Source organism: Bipolaris maydis (genome assembly GCF_028858645.1).
Source record: "Bipolaris maydis strain C4 unplaced genomic scaffold PSV08scaffold_12, whole genome shotgun sequence".
In the NCBI taxonomy this organism is placed as follows: Eukaryota; Fungi; Ascomycota; class Dothideomycetes; order Pleosporales; family Pleosporaceae; genus Bipolaris; species Bipolaris maydis.
In genome coordinates this window covers 210852-223062 of record NW_027093868.1, presented here as the reverse complement: position 1 = coordinate 223062, position 12211 = coordinate 210852, and the positions used below count along the sequence as shown (strand labels likewise).

Here is a 12211-nt window from a genome sequence, read left to right as displayed (position 1 = left end):
GGTGCGCGGGCGCTGGGTGAATGACAACGTGCCCAAAGATCTCAGACGGAGGCTGCAACTAATCAAACAAAAGCACGGTACGGTAATGGAAGGACACATCAACGGGAGATCACACGATATACTGTACGAATAGATCGAGTCGTGCCCTATGTCGTGGCGACGTCTTTGACTTTGCTGTGGACCTTCTCACGGCAGCTTACCCTTCGGCCCCAATGTACCGGTTCTCGCTCTTGCCAGCTTTGACTTTATCTGATTGATACCCCAGTCATTGCCCATAGGTATAGCCTCATGAACTCTGCCACCATCCTTGCAGGCTCGCTAATGGGGCCATGAGTTCACCAAGGTGTTTTGTTACAGCACCTTGCGTATCAAATGTACCCCTGATTGGTTGGAGAAAGAAAAGAGACACAGGTAAGCACTGGAAAAGGATGCGTTGAATAGCATGAGTCATCAAGAGCTGGAACGTATTCATGCTGAGGATCACGCACTCCGCGTCAAGTCGTTTTCTAATAGGAAAGGCTCGTATGAGGAACTAGGCTGTGCATGAAAAATAAGACAGGATCGATTGCGGTAATGAAAGGTTTGATTTGTGTCGGGTTTGGGCTCAGAAATATGAGGAACTGTAAAGGCCGTGTATTAAGATGAAAAGAGAATGCCATCCACTGAGATATTGGACAAAAACATGCTTCGCATGCTCGTCCATCCTTCACGTGTGCTTATGTAACCAGGTTACGGGCACTACAGGAGCTTCCCGGTACTATCCTGGTGTATATGGTCAGTGGTGATCCTCTTGTCATTTGCGTCTTTGAAACGAATGGAGAGGACCGGCTGGTTATCGTTTAAGATCGTCATGGGACTGGTGCTACTTGCTTTCCTTGATCTCTGCCTTCGTGATGGCTGGATTCTAAATCATATAAGCAAGTTTGTAGCTAGATAAGCGTTGCGTATCGATATATATCTTTCTTAACCTTTTCGCAGAATGCTTAGACTACTGTGGCGCTCTAGGTATCGAGTTTATTAAGGGTGACAGAGCTAATATACTAGATAAGTCTGCGGGATGAGGCTTGTATATTAGAAGTTGCGATGGTGTACTAGTAACGTTTAGAGGGATAGTGAAGGATGTTGTGATGTGCTTGATAATGAATGTTGATTAATGAGAATAGGCATGATTGATGGACGGCAACCTCTGCTCTCATACTCTCAGTTCTTGGACTTCGCAACACTGAGCTCTTAATGCTGTGCCACAACAGTTTGAAGCTTCACTCCAAGTAGAATCCAATACTTGCTAAAATAGCAAGAGCGTCACTCTTTCCTCCGTCATTCGCTCGAGCGACTTCAGTCACATCCCAAATGTGGCTATGAAGAAGTGGCACCAAGTCAGAATGAGACATTGTGGGGTGAGAGGTTGACGCGCGTGTGCTCTGAGTCCGACTGTTGGAGAAGTTCAAGAATAGCGTAACAAGCGTAGTCCGCGTGATGGTGAGACAGAACTTTGTTTTGCTAGCGTCGTTGTCATTGACCGTGCTAGGCATCAGTGCGGCCAACATGCCTTTGGACCGTCACACTAACTTCCCACAATGATATAGTGTCTTTACACCATGCTGAGATTTTGTCAACGCGCATGTACTCGCTTCAAATTTCCCTCTCACATCTCCAGAATTTCGCGCTTCCAGAGTACGAAAATGAATGCCAGCGAGCTTTTCGAGGAGGAGCGCCTTCCGTGGTATAGCCATGATCAGTTTTATCCAGCACGACCTGGTGAGATTCTCGATTCTAGCTTTAAGATCATAGGAAAACTCGGTTATGGTGCATACTCCACGGTTTGGCTGTGTCGGGATATCCGGTATGTTTGGCGTTCTTCACCCCAACCTACCCTCCAAAGTCTGATCATCCATGCAAAGAGAACGAGACGCTGGCTTTTTCGCTGGCTTCGTCGCTGTCAAGATTTGTACCCGAGATGCCGAAAAGACCCCACAACTCAATCGAGAGCTAGATTTTTACGAGCATATCAGTTCTATGCAATCACAGCATCGCGGCCAAGCATACATCCGCGGACTGTATGGGGAATTTGAGCTCGACGGTCCGACTGGCAAACATTTGTGCTTTGTTCATCCACCCATGCACATGACTATTCGACAGCTCCAGTATTACAACCCAGCACACAAGCTCGACGTTCCGCTTCTGAAGTGCACGCTAGCCAATGTGCTAAAGGCGCTGTCGTTCTTACACGACGAAGCTAAGGTCGTGCATACAGGTACGGCAAGATGATGCAACATGATTGAATCAACTGACAAGTTAGACATCAATCCTGGAAATATCATGCTGACTGTGGATGATGACACTATTCTGGAAAACTTCGAGAAAGCTGAAGCAGAGAACCCGTCACCATCCAAAGTGATTGACGACACACGCACCATTTACAGTTCCCGTAAGCTTCCCCATCCTACGGGTAATCTTTGGGGCCAACCAGTTCTCTGTGACTTTGGAGAAGCGCGGATAGGAGATTCCCACTCCGGCTTAATTCAGCCTGAGCTATACCGTGCACCAGAGATAATTTTCGAGATCGAGTGGGGCTCCAAGGTGGACATTTGGAGTGTCGCCACGTTGGTAAGTATTCAATACTATTATAAGGAAGTCTTAATGACTTACTCTTGATTAGGTGTGGGACTTGTTTGAAGATGAGCATCTATTCGACGCCCGTGACAATGAGGGCAACCCATTAGAGACACATCATGTTTCCGAAATGGTTGCATACCTTGGAATGCCTCCGCTTGAATACACGCAAAGCAACAATATGACAAAGAAGGTCTTCGACAAGCAAGGTTAGTCGTTGAGATCGTCCCGACATAGACTCTGCTAAGTTCAATAGGACACTGGACGGGTGGCTCCAAGAGTGTAACTATTCCTAAGATCTCACTCGAGGGAAGAGTCTCGGTGCTTGAAGGGGAGGAAAAGGAATTGTTTCTCGATTTCATACGCATGATGCTCAGATAGCGGCCGGAAGACAGGAAATCGGCGACTGAACTCCTGAAGCACCCATGGATGGCCGACACTATATAGTTGCGACGACGATCAAGCAGCCATTGCACTGCAAAGCCATTCTCGCGCAGTCTTTGTATCAGTTACATGTTTAGGATTGTTTTACAAAAACATATGCTTCTTCACTTCACTTCCGGGCATTTCATGTCATCATCGCCGACCTAGCAGTTGGTCTGGCCGACTTTAGCATCCGCACATGATATCGACAGTCTGGACCTCACTCGTTTTGCTCCCGACTGTCGGCTAATTCAATCCGCGCAAAAACCCCTTTTGTCGTTAAGTTGTACGTGTCCGGAGCTTAGATATCGTCGTCCTTGAGCAATAGCATGAGTGGGGGCAGCGCCATTGACAAGAACACCTCCGCGCCACAAGTTAAAGAGCTCAAGCATATAGAAGACATCCAGAACACCTCGCGAGAAGAATAAGTACATCGATACTGCAGAGCTTGATGACAAGCTTCGAGAGCTCATTAGGAACATTCAACCCGAGCTATACCCCGGAACTATCCGCCTTGCAATCGCAAGACCACAAATCGATTGCGCTGCACAACAATCTGAAGCACGTCCAAAAGTGTAGAGCTATTGTGGTTAGGAACGATGATACGTGTGCTGGCGGCATCTCCACGGATCTCTCTAGCAGATGGTTTTCTTTTTGCGTTCGTGTAATCTGCAGATTCATTGATCAAGGATCTTGGTTGCCTGTGTACCCGCACGTGACTGATCAGCCTGGTGTTAAGAGTATACCTCGAGTGGAAGTAATATAAGACTTCTAGTGTTAAGACCCTTAGGTAAGTTTTTGTAGATAAAGTAATAGGGTGTTATAACTAAGATTAGGAACGCCGCTTGCTCAATAAAGCCGCGTGCGAAAAGCGGAAGCTGCAAATGCATGAGAGTGTACATTACGTCAGATGGATCCGGTTCTGCGTTTCCCGTGGTCGAGTGCTTTGCTCCTGTTTCCAGGTTCTTTTTCTCGCCACCATGGCGCTCTGCAGCTTAGCTCGTCTGTGGTTAGCCTTACCACAATATATAATTGAGCATCTCCCTGCTAGTATGGACACTGACCCGCCGTGCAATGCCCTCCTCCTTCGTACCTACGGTCTTGACCACAACTAAGAGAGTAAGCTGGATTACCGAGGTCGCATGCTAGCTTGAGCGCTAATAATGCAGTTAGATATACGAGAGATTCGAGTTAAGACATTGACTTCCCACATTAATCTGGCGCTTAAGAAGCCCACTCTATATATCTTGCACCCCGCTTGCGCCGGCACTCGAAGCATTGGCAATAAAGAAACAAAGGCACACTAGTAGACAAATAGTATTACATATGCGAGCCGCACTCTCTATCTTCGCTTTTTATGCGGCTACTATACTAGGCGATGCAGCAATAAAGCTGCCTGCACTACCCTATTGTCTACTACTTGCTCTGCCGCCTAATTCAGAGCCCTATCCCGCGGTGCATGAGTAACAAATATCAGCAACACCACAGGTATAGCCTGTGCATGTATAGCCAAAGCAGCAACCATCGTCGTATGAACAATCATGCGATGGATTACAATCTTCTAGAACGGACATTAGACAAGTATTTCGAAGCATATTAGTTGGGACCAAGAGCCCAACTGTAGGAGGAAGCTGGACGTACCACCGAGTAGGGAGCAAGCCGCAGCACAACCAAAATTTGTTGATGCCGGGTCGCGGGCACGAAGGCTGGGGTTTTTAGAGACAGACGCAGCGTTGGCGAGAGCCGTATAAATTAGAAACAAGGCGACCTTCATTGTGGACAGACGTTCGTCTTGAAATAATTGTCTTAGGATTGTCGATATTGGTATTTGAGGTTAAGGTGTTGCGATGGTAGTGGGAAGCAGAATGGTCAATCACAACTTCCAAGGACAGTCCATTTTATATTCTTCCGTCGTCTACAAAGACTTGAGACGGTCCGATATCATTCTAGCATACCTGGACAGTCCTTGTCCCGTATCTACGAGGTTACATGGGTACGTAGTAGTTGAAAAAGATACCATTAGATTACAATTTATCGCCCGGCTTCCTCGCCTCGGCGGAAGACTAGCCCTCCTTGCAACGGCCCAACATCCGGTTCGGCATTGCCTGTCTGGACTTCGTATTCCGTCCCTTGTTAACGGCACATAACTACAATATCGACCAACACTCGCATCTCACGTCAGTGCTCGCATAATCGCATCTCAACTCATCGTTCGCACCTGACCTCGACAATCGAGATGTAAGGTTGGTATGTAGCAGTGTATAGGGCGCCCCGAGCGACACTCACTCGACGTGCCAAAACTAGTTCTTGCCTCCCGAAGGATGATGAGAAGTGCGTGCTTATATGCTGCGCGGAGCATGCGCGGCACCAGCCGTCATGCCTGACAGCCTCACGCCCCTTGCCTGTACCAAGGCCCTGCGCCTAGTGCGCCCTTGGGTCTTACATGTGACTAGCTGAATGGGGGGAAGCCTAAAAGATACGGAAAAAGCCAACGCGGAACAAAACGGGACATGAGGGCTCAAACTAGCCTATATCAGCCTAAAATAAGGGTGAGCGTCTGGTTCCTACCTGCTTTGAGTGCGGAAAACCGGGCTATAAATAAGAGGACTGTAAGCAGCCTAGTACTATACAGAACCCCTCGAATCTATTGGAAGATAAGGCGGGAAAAAGTAAGAGGCGGAAAGTATAATAGCCACACTTTGGGCCCATATCCGCGAACTATCTAAAACCAGGTATACTAAGTCCTCAACAGAGTTACTTCTGTATATAGTTAGTGCATGCAACAGTTTACCTAATACAACACCCGCAACAACTATGGCAGCCTATTACTAATAAGGCTGTAGATCTTAGAGCACAGGTTATTAGGTTAGATTAGTGTTACAAGTAACAAGAAGGATTCTCTTCTTAATAAAGAGATAGGAGGTAAAGAGCCTATAGACGTTTACGTTGGAAGGTAATAATCAACGCGAGGCGTAAGATCACGTAACGTAGCATCTTACCATGAGGTAACATCTCGCTAAGAGGGCAGATGCTATAATATTAGAAGATACTAGAGACATCAATATATATTAGGATTAATAATTATTAGTAGATATTGTTCTACGGCCTACGCATTATACTCTAGGTATTAAGTAACTCGCTAAATTAGGAAATTCCTAGATATTATCTAGTATAATAGTAAAATATAGTCTAAGTAATTAATACCTACTTAATTATTACGATCTAAGGCTAGCTACTTATAAGTAGTGAGTTTAGAGAATCTAAGAGGATAAGCTATGCTACAATCCTTTAACTATACTATAGTTACGTAACTAATTATATATAATTGAATATATCTAGCTAATTAGAGCGTAATTATAAATAATTACTTTATTAATTATATATAATTACCTTAATAGCTAATTAGAACTACGCCTACTACCTAATCGTCTATAATTACTATATTAATTATATATAATTACTTCTACTTCTTAGTATGTATCTATCTCGTAGACTCTCTAGACTATAGACACTTTAACTATAAAACCTTTAACCCTATACTCGCCATATATATCTAACCTAATAGAATAGAGCTAGATTCTAAAAAAGATTAACTAGGCTAGTGGCAATTTCGCGCTAATAGGTGCTGTTTTTACCAACTCCCGTACTGCTATACGAGAGGCGGAAGACGCCCTCCGCTATTCTGCTAGAAACTTCTACATTAGTAAGTTTTTAGCCAACTATTACTCAACGTAGTCGCTAATGAGTCATTAGACTACAAAACCACCGCCGCGCTCATCGGTCAGCGGAGCTTCGGTGGAAGTCGCGCAAGTGGTACAAACGATAAGGCTGGCTCTTCAAACCCTATGTTCCGCTTCGTTTCTCCACGTCAAATCAAAGAAGAGTTCTTCCCTGTCTTCGATTACCGGTATCCTTCGAACAATTGATTCGCATTTATCGTGGAAGTCAGAAACCGCAGCACGCATATGTGGGAGGAGGTTAGGCATCCTTTGTCCGGAACCAGCGTTTCGGTCGGCGTTTCTATCATATGAAGATAATCGAAGGTGCGCAAGCTCAATTTGCAAGACGGATTCATGGTAATACAAATACAAGCAGTTTTAGGGAAAGATCAATTGTGCAATATACTGTGATGCGTTCGCCTGATGGTGCTCACCTAGCCTCATGACGCCAATGGATGAGTGTTGATTACATGGTATCTCCAGTACTAGTATAATGTGGTTGAAATTATCATTAGCCCTTTTGAGCGCACAAATTGCTACAATACAAAACGCTAGCAACACATTTGACGTTAGCAGAGTTACCCATCATATGCTAGCAAGTTCTTTCCTTTTCCACATTGGCAAAGATAGTTATATCAGTACAAACAGGATTTATAGGCCCGTCTCGTAATACTTCATCTCAACAGAAGTTCATTGTTCAAATCAGACAACATCTTCCAATTTAGAGATGTAATATGACATCATGTCACTTCTCTAACAAACCTCTTTAATAGCTTAATCCTCATATCGCTTCAAAACTACACACAAGTCTAATATAAATGCTGGACCGCAACTATGTTCAAATGCATTACGCCTGTCCTCTAGGAATTTCCTAGGAGTTAAAGATGTTACCAAGTCCTGACATTCGCGATTACGTGAATATAATACGGAAGAGTAGAGTATCTCTTCGGGCCTAATTAATATCTCATATCCATTAGACTACAGTGACTTTCTAGGCGCTTTCTGTTTTGGTCGATTCCGTTCTACTCCAGCCAATCCTTTCCAACCTTCTTCTTCATCCTTATGTCTGATTTCACATCTTCTTTGCAGGCTTTTCCAGTGAAATATGCCGCGAATGGGGTTGCCAAAACGCCCACGAGTGCAAGAGGTGCTACAGGGGTAAATAGCAATGCTCCACTAACAAAGGCCACCGCGCTCCCAGCTGAAGCCCCGGCAACTGCGCCAGCTGAATAGGCCGCTAGCCGTTCCCTATCTCGAAGGATTATCCCCAGCCCTCTACATTGAAAATCTCCAGTGACTTCAAGCTTTGCATACACATAAGGGTTGCCATCTGAGTGAGTCTGGCCAGAAATACGTAAAGGCAGGATGGCTGGTGGTACATGAATTGTTTCGTCGATGCGGTACTTATGGGCGGATGGGAGTAGCACGTGCAGGACAGCGTTTGATCCAACAGACTGCCGGGTATAAAGAAGCGACATACCAAGCTCGTTCAGATCGTTGAAGCATCCGATGAATTCCATTCTGCCTTGTAACCGGTTTTGGATAGCAGCGAACGATTCGGAACCAGGGTGATATACAGCAAAGTAGTGTTGCCCGGCAGGGTCACACTTGCTAGTATTTCGGACTTCGTCTTCGAACATGTGAATGACGTGATCAGGAAACTTCTCCTGGTAGGCAAGGTTCGCCATGGTGTCTACTGCTTTGGCAATGAATTTTGTGCTCACTCCGATGTCCTTCATCACTTGATCCGCGGCAAAGACTTTTCCTGCAATTGCTTTAGCGGCCTCTGTAGTGACCACCATGCTAAGTTCGGCACCCATTTTGGCGATGGTCTAAGATTTATTGTCTGTTTCCAACAGTCAGTTGCTGCCTATGGTGTTGGTTTCGCCAAAATCGTACTTACCAACACGCAGATAATGTGTTCAGGTTCTAAGGCTTCAGGTATTACTTATTGTTTATTAAGTGGTGTTCGAGTGCTGAAAGAAGTTAAGGTTTCTGGTCGCGCTCCAGGAAGCAGATGAGGTGATGAAAGGTTTTTTTTTGATATTGGGGTGGAACTTATATAGTAAAGGAAAGTGGCAAGGAAAATAAGTTTCGACAACTGTGCCACATGAGCGCTATACGCCTCACAACCCGTCAACCTCCAAATCCTTCAATCATAGAGTGGCCTCAACTGTGCCTAAGGCGGCTGCACTGATAGACGTATCGACGTGTTCTACGGGCTGGTGTTGAGGCGGAGTCTGCATGCAAGTGTATTGGCTTTTTCTTTTTCTTCAGCTAACAACTCAGCGCGGAGTCTTCCCTGCTAAAATTTAACGCAGGTCAGCCTGCTGTGTCGTTTTTCCCAATACAGGCATTCAGTAGCGAGTCTGCATAGCCCAAAAGAGGCTGAGCCACGTATGTGACCAAGCGCCACATCTTGGTCATGCGACGGAGCTTCAGGTTGGTGTTTAGTGAAAATCAATATCCTCTCAATTCTATTGCTGAAACTCAGGGATGCATAAAGTTTCGGTGTAGCAAGTCGAGTACTGTTATGATGTGGGACAAGAGGTTCAAAACGAATAACCGTGTGGAAGAATGTAACCAATATTTAGTTGCCATATGATATTAGCGTAATTTATCTTGAGAATTCCACAGAGGAGTGACGCATAGGTCATCGCATTATGGCTGAAGACCAGGGGCTGCAAGACTAAGCATGCTTTTCCGTACTGAAAGAATGGCGAAAAGGTTAAATAAAGGCCTAAGGCTGTGTAGGTTGTAAGTGTTTTAGGAGACAAGCCCGTGCTACCGAGTGAGTTTCTATCCGTAAGAATCCTGAATAAGGAATGTACTCGCCCTCACAATTGGTTGATAGTAGCACACTAACATGGTGTGCTCGGGAGCCGGGTGTCCTGACTAACTTTGAAGCTGCCTTATGCGCAAAGAAAGAGTCCAGACATGGTGTGCTATAGCTCTAAGCCACCTCACGCGTGGAGAGTCTTGGCCACCTCGACTGTCTTGGACTTCTCAACCATTCGGGAACAACCCAAGACCAAGCTTCTATCATTTATAACATTTCGCCAGAAGAGCAAGCCTGACGTTGATACCTACAATCCAATTGAAAGCGGGCGAGTTGCCTCGACCGTAAGGATCCGTGTATATGTGCAGCTTTCCGTGCGAATGTCGTGACCGTTTTATTGGCGGGCAGAAAAGTAGACTTCCTTCTACCACAGCTAAAGGTGATTATGAACAGGTCAGCCCGGGCCTCCAAAAAGGCCACCGTTTCCCTCGCTACCGCCTTTTTGCGCCGCTTCGCGCTCCTCAGCCACCGCCTCGTTTATCGCGGGAGGGTCGATAGCCCTTTGACTCTTCTCTCCACCACCATCTTCGCTACCCGTCGCCGACCACCATAGCTTCTCTTCGCCTCGATCAAGCAGCGGGATCCGATGCGCGGGATCTGTTAGGTCGCGGTTAGAGAAGTGCCCCAATAGTGTGTCCGCCTAACCCAGCCGGTCTTAGGTACACTATCTGTCGTCGCCTCGTGAGCGTCTATGACCTACAGATACTCTTCGTGCGCTTGCTTTATCAACCCTCAATGATGTCAGTTATCTCGTAGGAAACGCCAAGCGCACCGTCGCCGCTGTTGTCTGTTACATTCAGCCGCAGCTGAACTCTCGATATGTGAAACCTGTCCTATCACATCAATCCCCAAGCTTCATCTATACCATTCACATGTGTGCAAGTTATGCCCAGACTTTCTACACTGCCATCAAGTAGCTACAAGAGTCAAGTGTCCATATCCTCTGCCTTTAGTTGGCGAAATCCCTACTACTAAGACACTTGACAAGTGAATCAAGCCACAGACAAGGTCCCAATCCTCCCCCAAAAACAATTATTAGTATATCAATTTTTAGCGAGAGATCGCCGAGAGATTGAGCCCCCTTCTAGGGTACACCGCCGCATCCAGTCCTACCATAATTGGGAATATTTAAACTAGAAGCTCCTGCCTTCAACAGAGTAAATTACAGCTAGCAACCTCTTGTGTAAACTTCGTTGGCGGAAAACTCTTTGCTTATTGTTGCGTGTTCGCTCGCAATAAAAATACTCGTTCTTGACAGCGACTTAATCGTCACCAATGCGGTTCTTGTGTTTTGTCGGTATCCTCTTCGCCCTTACCGGAATTTCGTTCGGGTCTTTATCAGGGAATGGACCTAAGCTTCTCGTCGATTTCGCTTTGCAGGCTGGGAACGCTGTCCCTGGAGCTATAGAAGATGCAAAAGAATCCAGTATGATAACATCTTCGCCCACTAATAGCGAAACACAGTTCTAATATATTTATTTTAGAAGGGGTAGACGGAATGCGAAGAAGTGCTTACCAATATATCTACGCAAACCAAAACCGTCCTCCAGTCGCAGCAGGGCGAGCTGTGATCACCCCTGCGCCTATAGCCGCTCTACAACAGCGTCAAACAAGCTCCGAAACAGTCTGCGGTAGCGATGACCTGGCTTGCGCGTCCTGCCACCAAGCAGTAGCCACCATAGACGTCTGTGCCCCCGTCTTCTCCTCCTGGGGTATCGAGAACCCTACCTATGAAGACGCCGCTCTCTGCCTGTGTATCGACTGGCCAAGCATAGATAACCCGCAATGGGTCGGTGAAGCATTTGATGGTCCCTTTGCTGCATGTCCCGCCTTTGCGAGCACATCGGTACCAACTCTTGCTGCGGAATTAGCGAGTATCACCGGGTTCTGTTCCTCGGTGTACGATGTTGCGGTGAAGGCTGAGATGACCTCCGATTTTGTGACTGCGACGGCCCAAGCAGAGCCTACCAGAACTACTGCTACTTTGGCTGCGACAGAAACTGGTTCTGCTCTTCGGAGCAGAATAAATGGGCGTTTAATGGTAAGTATAGAGGAAACCACAGTAGTGCTTACTCTAACTATCGAAAGACGCCTATGTTGATTATAGTGGCTTTTGTTATAACATAACAGCCTTGCGATGTATTGATGATACACTGATCCCGTCGCCGTTGGTCCCTGCTAGCTTCTAGGTGGAGCGTTACGTTCACTCAACGGAAATCTTGCGAGAGCTCTTTTGCAAGGTGGTCGAGCAATTATATTCCGCTATTAGTACTATGAAGCTACGGAAGTGGGTGAGGGTAAGCGCAACTTCGAGGAAAAAAAATCAATTTTTTTTTAGCTTAAACGATAGAGTTAAACGCTAGGAATTCAACGGTACAACTCTTATTTTAATGTGATAAGTCGTTGTTAAGTTATTGAGAAAAGAAGGTAGAAAAAGGGGGTTTTCGCGCAGAATCGCGCTAGTACTAAAAGAGTTATATAGCTTCAGCGCTAGTCTTAAAGAGTTATTTAGCTTTAACGCGCTAGTACTAATTAAGAACTTTAGCTTATTTCTTCTTATATCGCGCGAAGAACTTATTGTAATTAACTCCTTCCTAAATAGGAAATAGACCTTACT

General features: G+C 45.9%; 3 protein-coding genes across 3 annotated transcripts; 2 read left to right on the top strand and 1 right to left on the bottom strand.

Moving 5' to 3' along the window:
• Positions 1–1682: 1682 nt before the first annotated feature.
• PSV08DRAFT_364625 (kinase-like domain-containing protein) lies at positions 1683–3167 on the top strand (the record flags this gene model as incomplete). Its single annotated transcript, XM_014217653.2, has 5 exons — positions 1683–1843; positions 1902–2254; positions 2300–2607; positions 2660–2822; positions 2870–3167. 5 exons carry the CDS (start codon positions 1683–1685, stop codon positions 2992–2994), a joined length of 1110 nt encoding a protein of 369 aa, XP_014073128.1. The 3' UTR covers positions 2995–3167.
• A 4610-nt stretch (positions 3168–7777) lies between these two features.
• On the bottom strand, positions 7778–8575 carry PSV08DRAFT_354440 (uncharacterized protein; the record flags this gene model as incomplete). Its single annotated transcript, XM_014217660.1, has 1 exon — positions 7778–8575. The coding sequence occupies one exon, from the start codon at positions 8573–8575 to the stop codon at positions 7778–7780; it is 798 nt and encodes a 265-aa protein (XP_014073135.1).
• A 2294-nt stretch (positions 8576–10869) lies between these two features.
• PSV08DRAFT_354439 (uncharacterized protein) lies at positions 10870–11721 on the top strand (the record flags this gene model as incomplete). The annotated part of the gene is made up of 3 exons (XM_014217651.1): positions 10870–11020; positions 11079–11635; positions 11683–11721. 3 exons carry the CDS (start codon positions 10870–10872, stop codon positions 11719–11721), a joined length of 747 nt encoding a protein of 248 aa, XP_014073126.1.
• Positions 11722–12211: the final 490 nt, after the last annotated feature.